Consider the following 24384-nt stretch of genomic DNA (forward strand, 5'->3'; position numbering starts at 1 on the left):
CAGCTACTTCCATCATCTCTGGGGATCAGACCAGGATTTCCCAGGTTGTTAGATAGAAGTTAACATTAAAGAATTTGCTCTATTCTTTTACTTAAACAAAATGGTTCTTATAAAAGGTGAGGATGCTCACTGTCCAGATAAAATGAATCTTCTGTTGGAGGTTGGTCACTGAGGCTTGTTTTGTTAATAGCAGCTGGAGTCTCCACACGAAGAGAGGGTGTCCAGTGCCTTACACTCTGTGGAGGTGGAGTTACAGAAACTAACTGAGATCCCTTGGCTCTATTATATTTTGCACCCAAATGAGGATGAGGTATGTAAACTTCAGCCTGTTTCTTTATGAATGTAGGTCTTCTAACAGTAGTATTTGAACCTATCTTGGAAAAGGAGATTTTTAGGGAAAAATAAATTTTGATTATTACTTTTGAAGGCATTCATCTTTTTTTTTAATTGTTAAGATTTGTTTATTTATTTGAGGGAGAGGGGGAGGGAATAAGGGGGTGGGGAGAGAGAGAGGTCTTCTATCCATTTGTTCCTTCCCCAAGTGACCACAAGGCCAAGGCTGTGCCATGTTGAAATTAGTGGTCAAGAACTCCATCCAGGTCTCTCACATGGGGCCCAAGTAGTTGGGCCATCATCTGCTGCTGCTTCCCCAGGTGTATTTGCAGGAAGCTGGATTGGAAGTGGAGCAGCCAGGACTAGAACCAGTGCTCTGATATGGGATGCCAGCATTGCAAGTGGCGGCTTAACCTGCAGCACCACAGTGCCAGCCCCCAAAGTCACTGGTCTTTAGCCAGGAAGGCATTTTTGTGAACACATACATATTATGGGAATTGGAACATTTTCTTTTTTTTTTAATTAAACTTTTATTTAATGAATATAAATTTCCAAAGTACAGCTTATGGGTTACAATGGCTTCCCCCTCCCAAAACTTCCCTCCCACCCACAACCCTCCCCTTTCCCGCTCCCTCTCCCCTTCCAATCACATCATGATTCATTTTCAATTCTCTTTATATACAAAAGATCAGTTTAGTATATATTAGGTAACGATTTCAACAGTTTGCCCCCATATAGCAACACAAAGTGAAAAAAAAATACTGTTGGAGTACTAGTTATAGCATTAAATAAGAGTGTTCAGCACATTAAAGACAGAGATCCTACATAACATAATATTTTTTTAAAAAATTAATTAATTTTCTATGCCATTTCCAATTTAACACCAGGTTGTTTTTTTTTTTTTCATTTCCAATTATCTTTATATACAGAAGATCGATTCAGTATATAATTAGTAAAGATCTCATCAGTTTGTACCCACGCAGAAACACAAAGTGTAAAAATACTGTTTCAGTGCTAGTTATAGCATCACTGCACATTAGACAACACATTAAGGACAGATCCCACATGGGATGTAAGTACACAGTGACTTCTGTTGCTGACTTAACAATTTGACACTCCTGTTCATGGCGTCAGTAATCTCCCTAGGCTCTAGTCATGAGTTGCCAGGGCTATGGAAGCCTTTAGAGTTCGCTGACTTTGATCTTATTCCGATAGGGTCACAGTCAAAGTGGAAGTTCTCTCCTCCCTTCAGAGAAAGGTACCTCCTTCTTTGATGGCCCCGTTCTTTCCACTGGGATCTCACTAACAGAGATCTTTCATTTAGGTCTTCTTTTTTTCTTTTCCATGGTATCTTGGCTTTCCATGCCTACAATACTCTCATGGGCTCTTCAGCCAGAGAATTGGAACATTTTCAACAATACATTGTATCATGAACTTTTTTGAAAGAAGTAATCACTATTCTAGCATTTAGTGCTTATAACCTATTTCTGTTATATCTCTATTCTAAGTATTGCTTTTCCTCTCTTAATGTCCTGAAAAAAAAAATCTTTTTTGCTCGATTTGAACAGGAGCCCGCTATGGATTGTGCCAAAAGGAACAGTAGAAGCACGGTGTTCCGAATAGTGCCGAAATTTAAAAAGGAAAAGGTTCAGAAGCAGAAGGCCAGTTCACAGCCTGGTAGGTGGTCCACACTGGAAGGGAAAGATAGCAAGATGGAAAAAATTACTTATTCAGGTGATGTCATAGAGTTGATGAGGATGTTCTGGAGCTAGGTAGTGGTGAGCATTGCATAGCATTGTGGGTGTTCTAAATAACATTGAGTTGTACACTTTAAAGTGGGGATGTTCCCACAAGATAATCATGCCTAGAGTTTGTCAGCGTATGAGTAGGTGTCTGTAGTGAGGAAGCCCACAAGAAAATGAAGTGCTTGCTAAGTTGATGCTCCTTTGTTGGGCAGATATCCATGTGTTTCTTCAAGTGGATCTTTTTCTTTGGCCATAGCAACTCACGGCATCAGTGTGTAACTTGTTCTTTGTCTTCAAAGTTCAAACTCTAGATTGTTTTGCTCCATGGAACACAGATGCTTTTATTCACTCGTTTAACTTGCTTAGTATATTTTCACCTCAAGTTCTGTATTCTCTTTCTCCTGTTTGAAGGACACTATTTCAAGCCTTGGTAATGACCGTGTGCTGTGATGCTTGCTTTCTCAAGCAAAGATTAAAGCCTTCTTTGCTGCTGTTTTTCTACTTCTTTCTCTACCTTTCCTTTGAGATTAAACTCACTGCAGTCCTAGGGGTGGAGCACCTTCAAGTTCTGTGTATATAACAGTGGCTGCTTTTCAGAATTAAATCATTTTATAATCCTTCTGAGTTAGCTATCTGATGGGAAACCTTGTTTATGATATTCATAAAGCAGTTATTGAAGGACATTTAAAAGTCCAAATGCAGCAAATAAATAGGTTTTTATTAGTCTAATCAATGTTGAATAAAATGTATAAAAATGATTATAGAGACTAAAAAAGAACATAATGCAGTTCACCTTAAAGAACAATGCTGACAGTTTTTAAATGACATTAAATTGGTTTAACAGCACATTTATTGCTGTAATTACCAGTAGCGGTAGAATGAATGAAGGTAACACCTGATTTCACCAAGAACTTAATACAGAAAACTTGTATAAAATGAAATACACCACATCAGATTTTAAATGTTGATTATCGTTTGTAGCTCATTTCCAATGGTAACTTTTCATACGTGCTCTTACAGACTTCACCAGAGCTTATTTAGACCTTGCACCACTGATCCTAATAATCAAAATACATTTTCAATACATACCGGGTAGTAGGGTTGCTTTGATGAAATTGAATGAAAGGTAAAGGCATGGGTGCACGGCAGCGAATGTCCTTGTACAGTCAGATCTTTGTGTTGATTGATAGTGTGCAACCTGCATGGAAATAATGGAACTGTAGTTTTGTTGAAATGAACACCTTTAACCTTTCCTTTGCTAGCTGCAGCTGCACTCTGTTTTGCATCTTCTTTGGCCAACTTTTGCTTTGTGATGCATTGAGCATGTAGAAATTAAGGGGGTTTTGCTCTTAACTTTGGTAGTTCAGAAATGGGGCACAGAGGAAGTTGCTGCTTGGCTGGATCTGCTCAATTTGGGAGAGTACAAAGAAATCTTCATCCGCCATGACATCAGAGGGGCTGAACTTTTGCATCTGGAAAGGCGAGATCTTAAGGTATTTCTTTTGTGCTACTCTTCTGCTCTTGAAAAATTTTTTGGCAAAAGAGAATCCTTTCTTCTGTGCCTCTTCTGTTATGTGCTTTTAGCTTGGCTTATGTTGTGCAAATGTGCAGTATTCTAACATTCACTGTTCTGTGGTCTGAGTCCCTTGAATGCTTCCTAAACAAGAACATCTGCAATGTTTTCCCATCAAGATCATCCTCTATTACAACTAAAGTTCAGCATGAATTTGGTAATTTTTCTATGCATCCATTGGTCTGATGGCTCCTGTGCTAATATTTCCAAACAGATTCTGTTTCCATTAGTTCCTTTTATTGGTTCAGCATGGAAGGTGATGATTGTTGCTAAAAATAACTTTTAAAAATCTAATACATGGTTAACAACTAAAAATTGATTAAAAATATCAATAACAAAGTGCTTCTAATATACAGAACTAGATGAGAGACATAGAAATGACTACTTATAGTCCTGTGGTTTTATTGTGTTTCTGTTTGACCTATCTTAGGCAAACATGAACAACTAGATGAATAAATTCATATTTCTTTTCCATTGTATATTATTAAAATTTGACTTTTCTTTAATAGAAATGTATTACTTTATTGAGTAAGTGATGGAAAATTATACCTTGCTTTTGCTAGAAACTAGCTCATAGCCTATTCGTCATTTATGACAGAGAGGGAAAATCATTAATTCATGGTCTGTAGCAATTTGCTTTTATTCTTTGGGTGAAGACTCAATAGTTGAAACAGGGAAAGCACCCTGTTCTGTCCAACAGTTAGGAACAGGATTCTGTCATTTTATGTTTTCTTACTTCACACTGCCATTTAAAAATTCTAATAAATGACATTATTGGAATGGTTCCTTTTCCTGTAGATTAAGAATGATGATACAGTGAATTTCTGACAAATTGCATAGAATGCATATGTATGCATAGAATGATGATACAGTGAATTTCTAACAAATTCATGGATTGTTGTACCTTCATCTATAAGTATGTTAGAAGAGCTCTTTAAACAGATAATGGATAGTATAGAGATCTTTATTAAACAGAATCATAGTTTTAGCACATCAAAGGTAAGTCCTACTTACATCTAAACATTTTTATTCAGCATTAACAAAATAATAGATTAATTCACTACCTTGTTTGAGAGTCTTAAATCTGGAACATAGCAAAATATATACATTGTTAGAGTTCATAAAGCAAAGATTGACTTGAAAACAGCACACAACAAAATTAAATACAAGGGATCTTTACATTCCTTATATCTGTATAACATGATATCCTGGGAAGGCTACAATATTTATTGAGTAGTTACTGATTAATATATTATGCCTGCTTTTCTAGGTGATATCTACCTTCTTGAAGCTTGCATTTCATTTGCCACGAATAAGCATACATTCAAGGATCACATTTGTGTGTATGTGTGTGTCTAAAAAACACATATGGATATAAATACATTTATATGTATATTATATAGATACATATATATGTTACATAAATACATGCAGACATGGGTGAACACATGTCACACATGCACTCTGCCACACACTGAACAAAGCAAATATTTGCAGAATGAGAACCGAAGCTCACAGATATACTGAGGCAGAGCTACAGGGACAGGCTGGAAAAAGATAGGAGTAGAAAGGAGATAAGATTAAGAATTATTTTAGTAAACTTTCCTTTTAGGTTTTCATGGTTTTTTTTTTTGTTCTGTTTGCTTTTATTTTTAATGAAAATTGCATTCTCTCCCTTAAAATTTTTTTTTTAAAGAAATTTGTATTGACATTGTTCTTCATGATTCCTTTGGTACTAAAACAGAGTGTGGGACAAAGGGAAATTTCACAGTAAGGACCTTGTGTAGCACGAAATTATGAAGCTGGAGAACAGCCTCCCCTTGTTCTGTCACCGTAGCTGTTGGAAGAGTGAACCCTGCGAAAGAAAGTTTCAAAATGTTAGTTGGGATTACCTGCTTCCTGGGTAATCTCACCATTCCCCAGTGCTTCACATGTTACTTACAAATACATCAAGTCATCTCTCCAGCCCTGATTGACCTCATTTGTGAACTTTAGGGTTCTATCACCAACTGACTACTGATACTACACAGGAATGTAGATCTGAACGTGCCCAGAAGCTAACTTTGATGTGTCCGACTCCCCTTGGGCCCTTTCTCTAGTGCTCTGTGTTTGTAGAGCATGCCCCGGCCCCCAGAACCTCAAGACAGAGCAACCTGCAGTCATATCTAGCACCTTCCTATTCCTTATGTAGCCCCCCCTTCATTCATTAAGCCTATCACCAAGTCATGTTGATTCTAATCTCCATTCATTTCTCTCTGTCTCTTTGCCAGAATCTGACTCCATGCTATGGTGTCAGATTTTACTTGTTCAGTGAGGTCAGTAGCTCCCTAACTGGCCTTTGCACTGCTACTCCCTCTCTCTCCAGTCCATTTCCACATGGCTACTGGAGTGAAATGTTAACATTATTCATCAAGTGTGTCACTTTTCTGCTCAAAACCTTTCAGTGGCTTCCCATTTCCATGAGAACAAAGACCCACAGCTTTATGGAGGCCTAAAAGGTTCTGTCTATTTATTCAGTCTCCTGGCCCCTCACTCAGCTGTGCTCCATCCACTCTGTATGTATTTCAGTTGCTTAAAAAAAAAGAATAAAAAAAACACTAGACTTGTTCTCACCTTAGGGTGTACCCTGTTTTGCTATTCTTCTCCTCCTACCCTTCACCTGGTTAATGCCTACTCAGAGTTTGGCTCAAGCATTACTTCCTTATTGCTGAAACAACCGGAAATAGGAACGTGACAGTCCGAAAATGGGAGAAGGAAAGTATGTATAAGGTACTTAGCAGATGAAGAAGCAAACTAACTGCATTATTTTCCCAGCCACAACATAGTAGGAGGAAGCAAGGGCCATCAAAGAAACAGTAAGGATGGGGATGGGGTGGGTGTTTGTTTATTTTATCTATTTATAAAGTTGTATGTATATGGCTGGAAGGATAACTAAGTATCTACAAATCCTGCTTTGGAAAAATGAAGCCTATTCATCCAAAGAAGGAAAAGCCCAATAATAAAGAAAATGACTGGGGGCTGCACTGTGACGCAGCGGGTTAAAGCCCTGGCCTGAAGCACTGGCATCCCATATGGGCGCTGGTTTGAGGCCCGGCTGCTCCACTTCTGATCCAGCTCTCTGCTGTGGCCTGGGAAGGCAGTGGAAGATGGCCCAGGTCCTTGGGCCCCTGCACCCGCGTGGGAGACCCAGAGGAGGCTCCTGGCTCCTGGCTTTGGATGGGTGCAGCTCCGGCCATTGTGGCTAGTTGGGGAGTGAATCATCGGATGGAGGACCTCTCTCTCTTTCTCTCTCTCTCTCTATCTCTCTATCTCTATGTGGTTCTGACTTTCAAATAAATAAATAAAAAGAATATGACAGAAATAAATATACAATGATATGTGACAGACATTGATAAAAAGAAAGAAAAATATGACAAATACTATGTCATAACTTTATCATGGTCTAACCTCTGAAGGGCATAAAGGAATTAACAAACTGAAGAAAATATAGGTCAGCTGTAACCCTATGGAAAACATTCATCTCCTTACACTAAAATAGTAATTCTACTTAGTCAGCCTGTCCCTAAGTTTTTATTCTTGAAAATACAACATGTATATGGCATAATGTAAGATATTTAATGCTGAAATATTTTGATAATCATATCTATGTCATCACAAAATATAAAGAATGTTATGATATTCTACTTAAATCAAATAGTCAAATATGACTCTAACTGCATTTGGATTATAAATGTAGGTGGTAGGCACTGGTATGTTCTCCTGGGATTTGGCCTTGTTTTTCAGTTTGATAGGTTAGCACATACTCATGGAATGTATAATTGCTTAAGGACTGGTTTTGGATACTGTAATGTCACAGGAGAAAGTCTTTCTCGGGACCAGTGAAATATTACAAAAATGTTACACTGAAGTTGTATCTAGTTTGAAAGTGGCAATAGAAAGGGCCTTTTCTAGAAGGAGTCACAATCGTCAGCAGCAATGCTGCTATAGAACTCATTAAGTACAAGAGGGCATGGGACAGAACTTAAACCGGCTGGATCTGTTCCATTCAAAAGCGTAATCATAAATAATGCTGTTACAAGACAGGATGAATATTTTGAAGCTTTATCTTCTCAGACAGGTAATCTTGTGGTATCTCGGAACCCTGACTTCTAGACTGCTTTGGAAATTACCTTTCTAAATATTTTCCTACTGTTTCAAACTGTGTCTTATGAAGGGGTTGTTTGGCTTGACACATTGACAAACTGATTATACCCTTTACAGATAAAGAAACTGTATGTTTTGGAGGCCTTAACTCTTGCTTTTAGTTTTTCAGATGGTGAATGTCATGGCTGTTTTAGAAGGGGTTCATTCATTCCTATAACAAATACTTGCCCAGAGCCTGCAATGCACACTCTACAGTGATCCTCCATTTCTGAAAGTTAAATTTTGAATTCTTGGCACTTACAAAAGGATAGTTCTTTAGGAAATAGGGAATAATTATGAGAGAATAAAGGCCAATGGCGTTTTGAGAGAAAGTGCCAACCAACAGATACCCACGGTTAAGTAATGTTTTAGAAATACAGACTATAAAGTATGAAGAGTATTTAAGTATTTCACTCAAATTAAGGACTCATAATTCAACTGATGCACTTACATACCACATTTAGCTAGCAAGCCCTAGCATCTTCATTTAGGATTAGGCCTCAGTTTTAAATTTAATAATCTAGCACAAGAAATATCCATCAGTATTTGCCTTTGTACTCATTGACAATGTCATGGTGTCATACACCATTCTTCTCTGAGATCCTAAAGAGCCTATTTTTGGGGAAAAATATAGAAAGGATAAACTAAATTAATTTTGCTCTTAAAAAATATCACTGTATCTAATTTATGATAATGTCATGATTAAGATTATGTGTAGGATGTGATTTTTTTTTTAATCAGTTGGTAATTTTTCAGTGTCAGGGTTTTTTTTAATTTATTTTTCTAACTTTCACTTCCTGAATCATTGAATGTCAACTAAAATGGATGAAATGAATGCTAATGATGTTACTTGCTGGTTAAGTATTTAATCCCAGCTTCCTTTTATCAATAAATTCCTTTTCTTTTTTCTTTCTCTCTCTCCTTCATTTTGCCTACCCTTCTTCTTTCTTGTAGGACCTGGGGATACCGAAAGTGGGCCATGTGAAGCGAATTCTCCAGGGAATTAAAGAGCTTGGCAGGAGCATGCCTCAGGCTGAGGTGTAATCATATTGGTGCTATTCCTTGGAAGTGAAGTCATTGCTACATAATACAGAGTTCGTGGAAGCCGCTGTCTGCTCTCATAGTTTCCCGGTAGATAAGTAAGCACCACTAAAGCACCTCCATGGCTTGATATGTTGCTCTGGGTGACAAATTTTGATTTGAGATATTAGAAAATATTTTTGTGCCAAAACATACATTCCATAAAGCCATTTTCTTATTGTGCAAATCTGACACATTCAAATATACTCACAATAGTTAAAAAAAAAAAAAAAAGGTAGGCTGAATCTGAGATGAGATGATTGCATCATCCAATAGGTGGAGTGAAATGTTTACTTTGCTCAGATCTGGTCTGATAAAATGTTCTGGCTGAGCAACCGCATGTAACAGTATGTGGCTGAAACTTCTTAGGTCTCATTTTGGAGGCATCGGCTTCTTCCTTCAAATCATTGCTTAGGAGACAAGATGTAAATTAAGTTGTGTTTGAATGTTGGATTGGTATCAACTTGGTTGGATTCCTAGCATTCAGTGTTCAAAAGGGTATGGCTAAAACCATCCGATACTATGATGAATGCAAATCTTAATGCACGATGTTCCTACCCGAATTGTCTTTCCTTTTCCCGCATGTCACATCTAATATTGTAATACTATAATAGCTTTAACGTCAGTTTTAATGGAATTTAATTTATTACTACCCAAGAACCTTTTAATTGGCTAAGGGCACTGCACTTTTCTGTTCTTTCACATGGAAGTTTGCATAAATGTTTCCATACCTGAGACTTTGTGGACATGTGTCTGTGCTGTAGCCAACAAATGATACACATCATGCAAGTCACTTGTACTTTGGCCTATCATAAACAGCAGGTGTGCACATCAAGAAAATTCTCTGGATAGTTCCATAAAATCACATGCTCCATTGCCTAACAAAACTTATTGCCACTTTGCAAACCAACATTTTTACATTGTGTTCCCATTTTTTCCTTTGAACTTAATAATGATCAGATATTCTGTTTGGATTTCTAATATGACAGACTATTGACATCCAGGAATCCTCCAAGGTTTCAACTGCATTTTGTATTTCAACAGCAATTTGTATATTGATTCATCACCTAGACTCATTCACTTGTTACAGTGACTGCTGACATACATTTCCCAAATGAAGACATTTAATTTTTTTCTTCAGCGCTTTACATTATTATTATTATTGTCTCACTTAAATCTTATATCCAATCTAATAGATATAATTTTCCTTTGCATAAACCACTGTAAGTCAGTGTAGCACATCAGAATTCAATACTATAATGACCAAATCTCTGAAAGCCAAAGGCAAACATATCAAAGGTCACAAAAATATCCTCAGATAGGCTTTCTTTAGCCACTATGTACCAAAAAATTGATTGTAATATTTTAAATGTTGTGTATAAGAGAATTAAACAGGGTACTGACCCACTGGTGACAATTTTTGTAAAGTAGCCTGCTAGGTGCTCAGTAGATAAATATATACACACATATCTCTATATACACATATGTGTATATATACACATACATACACATATATGTTTATATGTATATACACATATGTACATATACTCTTGAGATATAGTTTCATTGCTATTTTCTAGACAATTATTTGCCCAATGTTTAAAGAGAAATGTTAATAGGAAAGTATTTAAAATAAACTATTGTCAGACATATATAATTTAATTATCTCAAAGGAGGTGAACTGTTTGATACTTTATTCTTATTTATAACTTGGGTATTTAACTACTAGTCAACTCAAAAAATTTGAATATCTTAAAAATAAATGAACCTGGTGAGTTCCTGGCCATGTATGTCTGACTATTAGGAGTGTATTTTACCTATACTGTGGGTGAGTAGAAAATTTTCAAGTAGTTTAAAAGAGTAATACACTGTTCAGTGATTTTAATTTGATTCACACTTCTGAAATCAAAGATTACCTTTTCCAGTCCCTTTTATTGTTCCCACCCTGCACAGTGTCCTGCCCCTCTCAGTGCTTTCCTGTGATGTCCAGATAGGAGGTGCCAGATTCCCAGAACTCTGCTGAGTTCATAGAGCCCTGTTCAGCTCTACACCACTTCCACCTCACACACACACACACACACACACAAAAGGCAGGGACCTTAGAATAAAGAATGTATTAGTATTAAATTCTTAATTGATTTTCTGTCCTTCATTAAAATACTCCTTTACGATAGAAAAGATTCTTAAACTACTGCATCTTTTGAATTTAAGAGAACATGTAAGTGCTTGAATTATTTTTGATGTTTGATGATCTTTTTAGTCTTGAAAGAGCTTTTATATGTGCTATAAAATCTTACTGGAATCTTGAATCAGAATTTTCTTGCAAATGGATTTGGGATGAGGGAAATCCTTTAACATGACAGTTTGGATAATTTTTGTCATTGTTAAATGAGAGCAGTTTTTTCTAGAAGCTTTGTCCATGGATGGCTGTGTAAGACTCAAAATGACTCACTGGCACCTGTTTGCCAGCATGGTGCCCTCAGAAACCTCCTTAGCATTACAGAGACCAGCTTCTCGTTGTAGGTAGGGGTTGCCAAAAAAGAAATGAACAAAGAAGCAAAGAAAGGAACCACCAAGAGCTTCTGCCTGGGATCAGATCGGATCACAGCTCCAGGGCTTGCTGTAGTCCATGCAGAAGTCAAGGTGAGAAGCTCAGTCTACAGCTGGTTGCCAGCTGTCACTGTCACCTCTTCTCCCTGGCAGGCTCCCCAACACTTGGAAGATCAGTGGGACATCACAGCCAAAATCTTAATTTCCGTTTCATTTTCCAGAGAAAGAACTTTCTTTTCAAGAAGGAAAGGGATAGCGTCATGCTTTTGTAAAATTTTGGAATACTTGGTGTTTCTCTTCTGATCTTTCTTCACCCCTTTCTGAGATTCCTGGTTCTTCACTTTCCATTTTCCCACATGTGCAGTACAGTGATGGTCACCCGGATTCTCACTGCCATCTGCTGTCCTTTCCCTTCCTGATCCTCACTATAAAATGACCCTTTTTATCTCTCCCTACCATAAGTACACGTTGTGGGTCATTCAGCCAAGTGGTAGGAAGAAATCAATGTCAAGAAATGAATTTTTTATTTTGTATTTTATGAAAAGAATTTGCTAAATAATCTAAGCAAATTGATGAACGAGGTGATGTGAGGACTGCGGTGTACATTACTGTGGCTAAAAAAGGAGGCCTGTAAATGTCTACATCCGTGCTGCCCAACAGCTACAGGTGGCCATTTCAGTTTCAGGCTAATTTAATTAGAGGTTCTGTTTCTGCATTGCAGTATCCACATTTCAGGTGCTTAGTAAAATGGCAGTGGACTGTACAGTTGTAAATATTTCCATCACCTCAAAAATTCTGTTGAACAATACTGGTATATGTCATTACTGCTCAAAGTGTGGTCTTTGTGCCACACTTGTAGAAATGCAGAATTTCAGGTCCACTTTAGACCTACTGAATCCAAATCTTCCTTGTAACAAGACGCCTCCGAGAATTAGCATTCATTTACATCCAGTATTATGCCTCTTAGATTCTGGGACTCTGAGGTCTGAGGTCTTCAAGAGTTCCCCAGAATAGCTTGTTCCTCCATCTGGTATTTCTTCTTTGTTGTCTGGCTAATCCCAGAAGTGAACTGAAACTCATTAATTACTCTAAATGATTTTCCTTCTAATTCCTTATTCCTAATTCTAGTTCTAGATGAGCTCTGTCTATCCAGTGGTTGTATTTTGGTAGCTAAAGTGGAACACAGGAAATTGGCCGACCCACATAGCTGGCCTCTCTCCAGTCCCTCACTTTACAACTCAGTCAGTAGCAGACCACATTTGCTCAGTTTGTTGCTCATGTGGCATGTTCATTTTTGCACAACTTAAGTCACAGGGAACATTTTAGAAGAATGTGTACTGAGATAAGTAAAGACCAGGCCAGTCTCTTATTACAACATGTTCGTTTTCATTTTCTCTTATCAGTAGATTATCCTGCTGACATAGCTCATGCTTGAAGACACATAACAGCACACACACATTCAATGAATCACTAGGTATGAAAAAAAAAAAAAAAAGAGGCAAGAACCAAAATGATTTCAAGTAAAATGAATGTTGCATTTAAGGCCTCAAAGAAGGTATGTTTTTTAGATTGAGGATTGCTTTTCTTACATGAGCTTATCTTGATTTTTCACATGGTTAATAATTCCTTAAAATAGTGCATTAAAAGTAGCATATTATATTCTTGATCCCAAAAGTACAAATTATCTAATTCTATAAGCAGTTTTTTTCCAAATGATTTGTCAGGAATTCTTCACTTACTAATTTTTACGTTTACCAAAATGGCCTAGAGCATGTTTATCCAGCTTTGATGAATAAAGAGGGCACACTGTATTCTTCATAGAAGTTATCTTTAAGAGGAATCACGAAAGAAATATTCATGCAAATCTATGACTTAGAAAATGATAGGGTTCCCTATGAATACCACTTCACAATTGGTCTTTTATCTCCGACTGGGCAGACAACCTAGAGGAGTCTCATGTTCTATTGGATATGACTCTCCTAAGGATGTAGCTGTTAATTAAGCTGTAAAAACAATACATATCTCAGGCTTGAGGTCTTGGATCTCTCCTCTCCTCATCTCCACTGCAATGAACACACCCTACATCTTTCAGTGTTAAGTTGGGTAAGACAGCGGTTTTAGAGTTTGATAATCCAAGGGGCAGTTTTAAAACCTAAAATTCTTGAAATCAGCTGGAATGACAAGTGAGTTGTGACAATTCCTCCAGTAGTAGAAACTGTGGGCCATGGAATAGTTTCCCCCTGGGTTCCCACAATTCAAGGCTGCCAGGCTTCTTGCTGTCTCCTTGCTGCCCTGGGCCAGTGCCTCGGGGCCTAGAGCTTTGTTTGCTTTGGCAGCGCCAACTGGTGTCACAGTCTCTGGTCAGAGCAGTCATAGGATGCCTTTGCCATGGGAAGCATTCCCAGGCACACAACTAGATGTACAAGGGGATGATTATTGACTTCCATAATATGCAAAGCATTCATTTTCAAAATCCTTATTATTCTATTTTTTATCAAGTTTTGTTTAGAGACATTCATGTTTAAAATACTATAAAGATTTATCATAGAGAACAGAAAGATCAAAGACAGCTGGACTGTACTTATTTGTATAATGCTGTTATTTTCAGGAAAAGAAGTTTAACAAAGTAAAATTATGTATTTAATTCAGTAGCAATGTTTAAGATAGACCCCTATATTATGTTATGTAAGTGAATATATTAATTCTTGTTATGTAACTAAGGTATTCTATTTACATTATTTATTTACGCTCTTCATCTTTTTTGTACTTCCAAGTTTTAATTGGAAAAAATAAAAGCCAACCATTAAAATGTTTTTTAAAAATCTACATAAAATGGTTCATTTTAGCTGCACATTATTCAATTTATAAAGAGTCTGCATATTTAATAGGAACTGCATTCCAAGAGTAAAATAACCAAGCCTGAAATAACCAGGAGTTACTGTGTAGATGAGTTTAAGTAGAGGAGTTTAATACTCGATTGATAATGCCACTAAAGTAAGACAATGCAGTTAGATAAATAAGCTAAAAAGGAAAGAGAATATATTTGTGGCCCATGCTGTTTGATTGCACTATGATTTCCCTTAGCACAGCCGTATCTGTTCTTGTATTCTGAGTAGTAAGCCGATAGATACTACAGGTTACTTACAGTTTTGGTAACTGGTAACTAGTGCTGTGACAGGTTTGGTATTGAAACATTCCTTGTTTTGTGAGTTATATATGTATATTGAAGATGACTAGTAAATTGGAGTAATATATTTATGTACAGTTGGGAAAATATGATAATTATTTTCAAATCTGCAAGTAACTTGTACCAGATTTTTTTTCTTCCTCTTAAGTGAGATAAAAGTCTCACTTTTGTGTAAAATGTCTATTTATACAAAAGAGCTCTCCTTTTACTGGTGTTATTAATTTTCATATTAAAATTTTTCTTATCTTTTTATACCAAGATAATTATCATGCTGGTTATTCAAGCTGCCAAGATGTATCTTAGTTTGCAGGATTTTTGGCAGACAAAATATTTAATAAAACGTAAATATAAGCTTTGTATATTTTGTGGCTTTAGGGACAAGAATTTTCTCTTTGAATTTCTCTATGTGAGGCAGTGCTGTTACCAGCAAAGTCAACAATATACAGTATTATCTGTAATCATTAGAAGAAGGTTTGCACAGGTTGTATAAATCAGTGCATTTATTTATTATGTTGTTAAGTTTCATCTTTATAGAAAATGCATACTCTAGCTCTTTTCCTTTTTACTGCTGTTGCTTAGAGTGTAATAACTCTTGTTAATGAGTTACTTACTTAAATACTTGAAGTACTCATTTCTGTCAAACAGATGCCCAACTTTTTTCTTGTTAAAAAAATAGATATTCTTTACCATGGTAGATACCTGAATAGTAATGGGACTTTGTTAAAAAATAACTTTCATGTTTAAAATACATACCCAAGCATAAAGCCAAAAGGAAATCACCAATATTAATAATTCATTATAGCCAAAAGACTTATTGTACAATATTTTGCCAATCTATAATAATCATCAAGTTATAACTTCTTTCTGTGGTGAATTTCAGTTTCCAGTATGCAAGAGATCTCAGTGATTATACTGCCAATATGACATTCAAATAAGCATTAAGAATCTTGAATACCCTAAAATAATCAGATACCCCCTAGCAATCACTCTTAGTTCCAATTTGTATATTTTTAATCTATGTTTGCACTTGATTCTGGGCTGCTTTACAGATAGTAACCAGAATAGAAAATGGTTTTGTTTCTGTTAAGTAAATCGATGAGATTGTAATCATTTTGCATTATTTCTGTTCAAATGTCTTTCCAACTCCACCATTTAAAAAACTAAAAAATTAAAACATAATATCAACATATGACACAAAGTAAAACCACATTTTTACATTAAAAAATAAAAAGCTGTTCCAATTTAATGTGAAGTAATGTGGTATACCAAAGAAATCATTTTGATAAGTCCTAAATTCAAGTGTCTTATTCTACTTTCCAGTATAAGCAGTAATGAATTGTAAGTTGAAAATAATAAGAGATTAAGAATTAATTTGCTATAATTTGAAAGATATAGCATTTTATATTATTTTACTGTTTCACAAGCAATTATTGAGGTCAGGAAATATATAAGAAACTATATGGAAATTATAGGAAAAAGGAAATTGAGTTGCTAATTTGGCAAAGATATGGGAACAAATAGTTTGAATATAGATTTCTTTCACCTTATATAGGAAAACAAGGCACATGTGAGAGGTATAGTGTGACACGCACAATACCCCAAAACAAAAACATCTCACCGTTGAAATCTGAGATTGTATCTAGATCTATCAAAACACTAGTGAATTCAGTGAGCCCATTCAGTTGAAATTGAAAAGTCAGTTAAGAAAATTTAGATGACCTAATCAGTCAAGACATTTGGTAAACACATGTGTTTACTACAAAGAGCAATGTCTGTGCTTCTTCAAATGAATAGTTCATGTTGGGAGAACTAGTCAGAAGGGTTTAGGTAGTTCCTCTAAGAACATTGGTAGATATGGATCAGACCAGACTGTGCAGACCAGAGATTTTGATGAATTTCCTAAGTCTTTAAATTTGTTAGCAATATTAGATTTTCCTTTGATTTGAAACCAAAAAAGTTTACAATTTACAGTTTGAATAAACAGCTGAATTCTAATATTCTGGTGATGGCAAAGCTGTTTTGGTTTATTGGGTTTCATAATTAACTTTGGTACTAACTCACTGTGCCCTTTCTACAAGTTCCCTGTTTTGGTGCCATGATTTCTCTCATTAGAAATAGCATAAATTATTATCAGTTTTAAGTACTTGGTAATTTTCTTTTTACAAAAGGAACTATATAAATGTGAATCACAATTAAATTTACCATTTCTCTCCCACTGTCATTTTAGACATAAAGGTTTCCCAGACTATAGATAGCATGAGAATTCAAAATTGAAATTGATATCCCTCGATGTTCAGTTTAAAAATGAGGACAAAGAGAAATCAGTACCATCTGAACCACAGTAGGTCATGGGTTTTTCATGTATCTACTACAAATTCATAGCATTCATTTTAGGACAGTCTGAAAAGTTCTAAAATCTTCAAAACTTCTGAGTAGTTTCAACTTTTTCTACACTCATCCCACACAATGTTTACACAGTTGAGTGTAAGTGTGTGCATTTTTAAATTTATTTTTTAAATTAAGACCTTAATGTCTTTTCTTAGGTAAATTCTTCAAATAGGAAAATGTCTTTTTAAATATCAGTGGTCAAAAACATGGGTATAGGACTCCCTTACCTTTTTTTTTCCCAGTGATGTTGCTTTCTGTGTCCTGTCAGTTCTGAATGGCTTCTTTGATCCAGAGAATGGATCACTGTGTTCTCTGGTCATAGGATGGTATTCTGTCATGCAAAGCTTCGTCAAAGCTTCCCAAAAAGAAACTTAACAAGAGGGTGTCTTAGTGATGCTATAATAGATATCTGACTACAATTAAGGGAAATAAAAGAGAAATTAGAATAACCTAGTTAAAATAATCAGTTATGTGTAAGGATAAGATGACTTTATTTTTACATGACATTTTAATTCTGTCACAGTCTGACTCTTTCCCTGAAGCTTTCTTTGCTAACTCTGGTATTTATAATTGCATAATTTGATAATTTGGAGCTCCTGTTGCATTTCCTTTGGAATTATAAGAGGGGATAAGTTGGGGGACATGAGAGAACAGACTAAATTAGAAATTCATCAGCATGGCATTTTGATCTGTCTTAATGACACAATTTTCATAATGACAGATCTCTGATTATTCCAGAATGATTAGGTACAATGACTAGAAGAATTCCTTTTCTGGGAATTTGCTTCCCACAATGCCCTGATATGCAGATGGCCTTAGTATAATTGAAATTAATTATAAATTTTAATTAGAACCTGCCCTGTTTACAGATTTCAATTGTAGCACAATGACAATGTGACGAGGGTGAGAAAGCTGCAAACCTGACCAGTTCTGTTGTGTCCGCTCCTCCTTTTTCTTGAGAAAATATATATAATTTATACAACTACATTATGTAAATTATGTTCTTCTGCAAAGAAACTTATATGCTTGATCCTAATGTTGGTTTTGGATTATACAAGCGAAAGCATTTTTTATATGTGCATATATAGTTACAGTTTTTATGCATTTGTATATTTTTCTGACCATCTCAAAAATTGAATTGGCATTTTATATTTTCTTTCTAATTAGCTGCAAAAAAGTCATAATTCTATTGCCTTGTTCAAGGCATCCATCAGTTAAAAAAAATCATTTTTTTCATTGTGCTTTTATCACAGTTTTTCAGCAACCTGCTTTCCTACTCTCATTCTCTCCAACAACAGTGGTCTTTCCACAACACAAACGTGCTTTGTCATCTCCTTTCTAAAAATTCTTAAGTAGATTCTCCTTTCTTGGCAGCATAGCAACATTAACTCTTAGCAGGATGGGTAACAATCTCTATGACCTCACCTCTTCCCACTTTTGTAGCATCCTCACCTACCATCCCTCTCTTGATTTTTTGTAATCCAGGATTTTGGAACTAGTCAGGAGTTAGTGCCTTGTCATAATCACCCATCATTCAAGATTTGATTTAGATGTGTCTTTCTGTGAAGCATCACCTGACTTCTCTGGGCAGGTAGGTAGTTCATCCATGCTCCATAATGTCTTGAATTTTCTTCTTTAAAAATAACATTACATTTTTATACACGTACATACACATACACTTCAAGAAGTTTGTGGAAAATGGAATTAAAAGGTGTATGTTTTGGTATAAAAATTTTTGAAATTCATGCATTTTTTTATAATATACGTTTTCCATGAACTTTTTGAACCCTTCATGTCTAGCTAGAAATCATGGGGCTTTGATGAATGATTTTGAGTGAAGGTAATATTAAACCCAAACCTCTGTATTTTTATACTTTCACAAGTAAAAACTTAGGATTTCCTAAAAGTCCACTTGAGATGAGTGTGCGTTCAGGAGCATGTATGCAGCCTGGACAAAGCAATGGAAGAAAAACAGGGAAATGCAGTTGTGTGATGGGTAACCATTGATTAGCCGTACAGCAGAAAGACTTCCCAAATCCAATTTCTTGTTTCTAAAGTGAGACTGAGAGAATTTTTACATAACTGCCAAATTAGGAGGACTTTTTTTTTTTTTAACAAAATATGTTTCTCAGGTTATTTAATGGCAGGAATCTCTTTTGACTGCCTACCCCCAAATTCACCCAAGTTAGTGTCATAAAGAAGTAACCACATCATTATATCTCCAATGTTTGTATGTCAGCCACAAATAGTATTGGCTATCTCTTGTCTTGTCAAGTACCTGTTTCATCAATCCTACAGACCTCTTTTCCACAACCACATGTGCTATGCACCAGCCAAATGACTGATGTAGAGTGAGAGTCCAATTTAAAGTTAATTGTAGGAAGGCCTGCATCCCCACTAATGATACATACACCAAAATTACACCAAAATATGTTAGAGATATGCATTGTAAACTCACAGAACAGTAGAAAGTTTATAAAGTAACATTTTCTGGCAGACTTTAAAGGCTCCAATTGAAGTTACAGCTTGCTGTTACTACAGTTATTTTTAATGAGGAGTAGGGAATGATAGTGTTTAACAGCTAGCATACCAATCTAAGCATATAGTAAATACACTAGTAGCACTTGAGGGCTACAAGGCACTGATACCTAGATGAAGTGAAACAAAATATATTTGGATTATAAAATAATAACTTATCTTAAAACATATTGATAGGAATTCGGTTCCTTTATGGGATAGAAAAAAAACTATCTTTGTTGTCCATGATGTTTGGAATAAGCCTCCCTTGTATGTATACTCACATTGTGATAGGCATATTTTGAAGTTAGTTTCATATCAGTATAAAGTATCAACCATTTCTGTGTTCTCCAGCAGAAGAAAATTGGAAGTTTGATACAACTTCAGTCTTGTTCAGCTTTGTTAAGGATCCACAAAAGAAGGAAGCTCAGAAAGCCAGACACCTAACCCCTTAGATTCCGCACATTCGGTTTCCTCCAATAAAGAGACTCGAAAATCATTTTCCTCTTGTTTATCACCCTGATGAAAATAAGAGTAGGGTTCCTTTTGTCCCTTACATTGCAAAAGATAACTGTAATTTAGCCTTGCCGTATTATTTATAGTTAAGGATTTACTACATTTTGGTAGTCTGTTGAAGCTAAGTACTTGTATCTGAAAGATGCAGATAATGTCTATTTATTTATTACACAGCAGTGGGCTCTGTTTGCTGCAGAAAAGAGTGAAACTTTTAACTGCTTAGCACACTCACCAGTGAAACATACCTGACAGAGCAGAGGTTCTAACTTTGGCTCTAATTAACTTTAATAATGGTAAGACAACGTGAGTTTTGTTTGTTTACATGCTGTTTACAATGGCATAATTTTTAAGATATATACAACAATTGAGATATTTATTGCATACTATTTTAAAAATGTTTTATGTGTTTTCACCTTTGGAATATATTGTTACATTTCCTTGTACAGATAATTTGGGTGGCTTTGTTAATGTAGCTAGAAATTTTTATGACTACTAAGTGACCAGTTTTTGGTGCCTTTTATTGTGGAGTGCATGATTATGTATTTATTGTACGGAAGTCACTGATGTGTGTATTTTTGTACTTTGCTGAGAGTAATGGTTGATCTTGATGTCCATGATAATGAGAGATGTCTTTCCCAAAGGGCACTGCCTTGAGATAGTTCTTCTCAAATAAAAAGAATGCATTTGAAAGAGGTGTGACTCTACATTCTTTTGGGTGGAAAATCTTTTTTAATTAAACTTTGTATGTAAAAATAAGTTGTAGAGGCCAGCTCCGCGGCTCGCTTGGCTGATCCTCCGGCTGCAGCGCCGACATCCCGGGTTCTAGTCACGGTTGGGGCACCGAATTCTGTCCCGGTTGCTCCTCTTCCAGCTCCTCTCTGCTGTGGCCCGGGAGTGCAGTGGAGGATGGCCCAGGTGCTTGGGCTCTGAACCCGCATGGGAGACCAGGAGGAGGCACCTGGCTCCTGGCTTCGGATCAGCACAGTGCACTGGCCACAGCGCACCGGCTGTGGCGGCCATTTGGCGGGTGAACCAACGGGAAAGGAGGACCTTTCTCTCTATCTCTCTCTCTGCCTAAATCTGCCTGTCCAAAAAAAAAAAAAAAGTTGTAGAGTCACATGCAGTATGCAGTTGTATGAAGTAATACAGAAGGACTCTGTATGCCCTTGACCTGTTTGCCTCCAGTAGTAATATCCTGCAAGTCTTCAGTATAATATTGTAACTAGGATCCTCACATCTATATGGTCAAGGTGCTGAACACTTCTATCAGCACAAGGGCCCTACAGCAAGGACCCACAGGTTGGGATCCTTTCTTTTGTGAAAGGCAGAGAGGGCGAGAGACAGACAGAGACCTTCCATCTACTGGCTCATTCCCCAAATGCCCACAACAGTCAGGACTAGATCAGGCAGAAGCCAGGAGCCAGGAACTCAATGTCAGACTCCCATGTGGGTGGTAGGGACCCAGGTACTTGAGCCATCACCTGTTGTCTCCCAGTATGTGGGAAGCAAGAAGCTGGTTTGGAAATGGGGTAGCTGGGACTTGTGTAATGTACTCTGGTATGGGATGCAGGCATCCCAAGCAGCAGCTTAACCACCGTACCACACGATTGCTCCCTGTTGCCCTTTTATAAGCATACCTACTACCTTCATATCCTCACCCATTTCTTAACCCCAGACAACCACTAATCCATCTCTATTTCTATAATCCTTTCATTTTAAGAATGAAATGTTTGTGGAATTTCATTGTATGTGATTTGTGCTGCACTCAGAATAATTCTCTGGAAATTCAAATTGTGTGTAGCAATAGTTATTATTATTGTTGATAAGTAGAGGAATTCTTAATGGTAAAAACATTATTTCGTTTACCCTTCTAGTAGTGATTCCTTGCAGGTCATTAAAGCCCAATGCATGAGAAGTTCCATCTCTGGTGCTAATGATCTGTGGGTAGCCCTTTGAAATCACTGTCTAGTGGGGGAAGAAAGGATTCTAACACAAGGTGTGATGTTCAGTGATAAACATACGCCACCAAATGTATGAATGAAAGGAAGGTTTAGGGGCACCTTCCTGTATAGGTGTCATAAAATTCATCTGAAGTCATTTAGCCTGGGGGCTGGCATTGTGGTTTAGTGGGTAAAGCCACTACCTGGGATACCAGTATCCCATATGAGTGCCAGTTCATGTCCTGGCCACTTCACTTTCAATCCAACTCCTTACTAACAGCCTGGGAAAAGCAGTAAAAGCCCAAGTCCTTGGGCCTCTGCCAAGCATATGGGAGACCCAGATGAAGCTTCTGGCTTCTGCCTGATCCAGTGCCAGCCATTGAAGCTGCCTTGGGGAGTGACCCAGTGGATGGAAGACATCTCTCTCTCTCTCTCTCTCTCTCTCTCTCTGACTTTCAAATAAATAAATAAAATTTAGCCTGGAAAAGGATGTATTAGGAAGGCAGAGAGGACAGTGAAGCAGCGTGGAGGGTAAGCGATGATGTGGCAGAAACAGCCAGGAGAGATGGGAAAGAAGGAAGATGGGCCTAAGGCTAGCAAGGGCAGAACTGTGCAATCAGATTTGAGCCCTGTACAGATCTGTGAGCTCTACATATTGGGTGGACTTGAAGAGGGCCAAGGGAAGGGAGTTGGGTTAGAGGGTCTAGGCACAGGATGACAAGAGACTTCTCTAGGGCAGTTTTAGTGGAAATGGAAAGCAGGGAACAGACCTGAGGCACAGTTATAAATGACCTGCATTTGGAGATAGGCTGTGAATGAATGAGGAGGGGAGAGACAGGATGAATCCTAGATTTCTACTAACTGAAGAGGAAAGTACAAAAGTTCACATTGGGCAGCATCAAGGATGTCTATAGAATACATAATGGTGGAGAGACGTATTGGAAGGAAGCACAGATCTGGGAGTCATCATCCAATAGGTCAAAACCACTAGAGAAGAGATCTCAGGAACTTAGATATAAGAGCCCCACAGAGCTGGGGCCCAGGCCTGTGAGGAAGGCTTGTTGTTCAGGCAGCAAGGAGGGAGAAGCTGGAGAAGAGAACCAGATGGCTCCACCAAGGTGAGGTCCGGTGCTGCTGGGACACTGCTGCAGCGGCGAACAGCACAGAAGAGCGAAATCTTTTCTCCTTTGACCTGCCAGTCTCCCTCTAGACCTCTATTGGCAGAACAGGTAGGAAGTGAGCTGGCAAAGTAGTAGTGCCATTGGCAGAGCCCCAGCCTTGGCATCTCAGAGTACCAAAGGGTGTGGGTGGAGCCGAGAGACAATACCCATCACGGGCCCACCAAGTGTGATAAGGCACTATGTTTTCAGGACAAGATATTCCATTCAGAGGACAGTAGGGCAAGAAGTCACCCCAGGAAAAATAGCTGAGGAAATGGAAATTTCTTAACTTGGATAAGAGAACATTCAGGGTAAGGAGTCGGGGTAGAGGGTAGAGGCAGGAAGAGATGAGGTTGAACTCTGTAATTAACACACAATTATTCTTAGGTGTATAAATTTAACTGAAAAGTGATCCCTGTTAAATATAAGAGTTGGGAATAAGAGAGGGAGGAGATGTACAATTTGGGACATGCTCAATCAGACTTGCCCCAAATGGTAGAGTTAGAAACGTGCCAGGGGATTCCAATTCAATCCCATCAAGGTGGCATGTACCAATGCCATCTCCCTAGTCCAAGTGATCAATTTCAGTTCACAATTGATCATAATGATAGGTGTAAGAGTCAAAGGGATCACATAAACAAGCCTAGTGTCTGCTAATACTAACTGATAGAATTAGGAAAGAGAGAACAATCCATCATAGGAAGCGGGATACACAGCAGACTCATAGAATGGCAGATGCCCTAAACAGCACTCTAGCCTCAGAATCAGCCCTTAAGGCATTCGGATCTGGCTGAAAAGCCCATGAGAGTATTTTAGGCATGGAAAGCCAAGACACTCTGGAAAAAAAAAAGAAAAACCCACAAACCTAAATGAAAAATCTCTGTGAGATCCCAGTGGAAAGAACGGGCCATCAAAGAAGGTGGTACCTTTCTCTGAAGGGAGGAAGGAACTTCCACTTTGACTATGGCCTTGTCTTTAGATCAGAGTCGGCGAACTCAAAATGCTTCCATAGCCTTGGCAACTCATGACAAGAGCCTAGGGAGATTACTGACATGTCAATTGTTAAGTCAACAACAGGAGTCACTGTGCACTTACTCCTCATGTAGGATCTCTGTTCTTAATGTGTTGTACAATGTGAATTAATGCTATAACTAGTACTCAAACAGTATTTTACACTTTGTGTTTCTGTGTGGGTGCAAACTGTTGAAATCTT

The 24384-nt window shown here is 37.4% G+C and overlaps 1 protein-coding gene across 4 annotated transcripts in view; it reads left to right on the forward strand.

The window, feature by feature from the left end:
• Nucleotides 1–10411, forward strand: part of DGKH (diacylglycerol kinase eta) — a 202672-nt gene extending 192261 nt beyond the window's left edge. For 2 of the 4 annotated variants that reach the window (XM_062194120.1, XM_062194123.1), the window contains 3 exons: nt 191–310; nt 1902–2010; nt 8788–10411. In XM_062194120.1, the coding sequence (XP_062050104.1) occupies nt 191–310; nt 1902–2010; nt 8788–8840 (282 nt within the window). In that variant the 3' untranslated portion in view covers nt 8841–10411. Of the gene's footprint in view, nt 1–190; nt 311–1901; nt 2011–3440; nt 3572–8787 lie in introns of those variants that run through there. The other 2 variants (XM_062194119.1, XM_062194122.1) reach the window with 2 other exon arrangements.
• Nucleotides 10412–24384: the final 13973 nt, after the last annotated feature.

The sequence above is a fragment of the Lepus europaeus genome, chromosome 6, assembly GCF_033115175.1.
Source record: "Lepus europaeus isolate LE1 chromosome 6, mLepTim1.pri, whole genome shotgun sequence".
Lineage (NCBI taxonomy): Eukaryota > Metazoa > Chordata > Mammalia > Lagomorpha > Leporidae > Lepus > Lepus europaeus.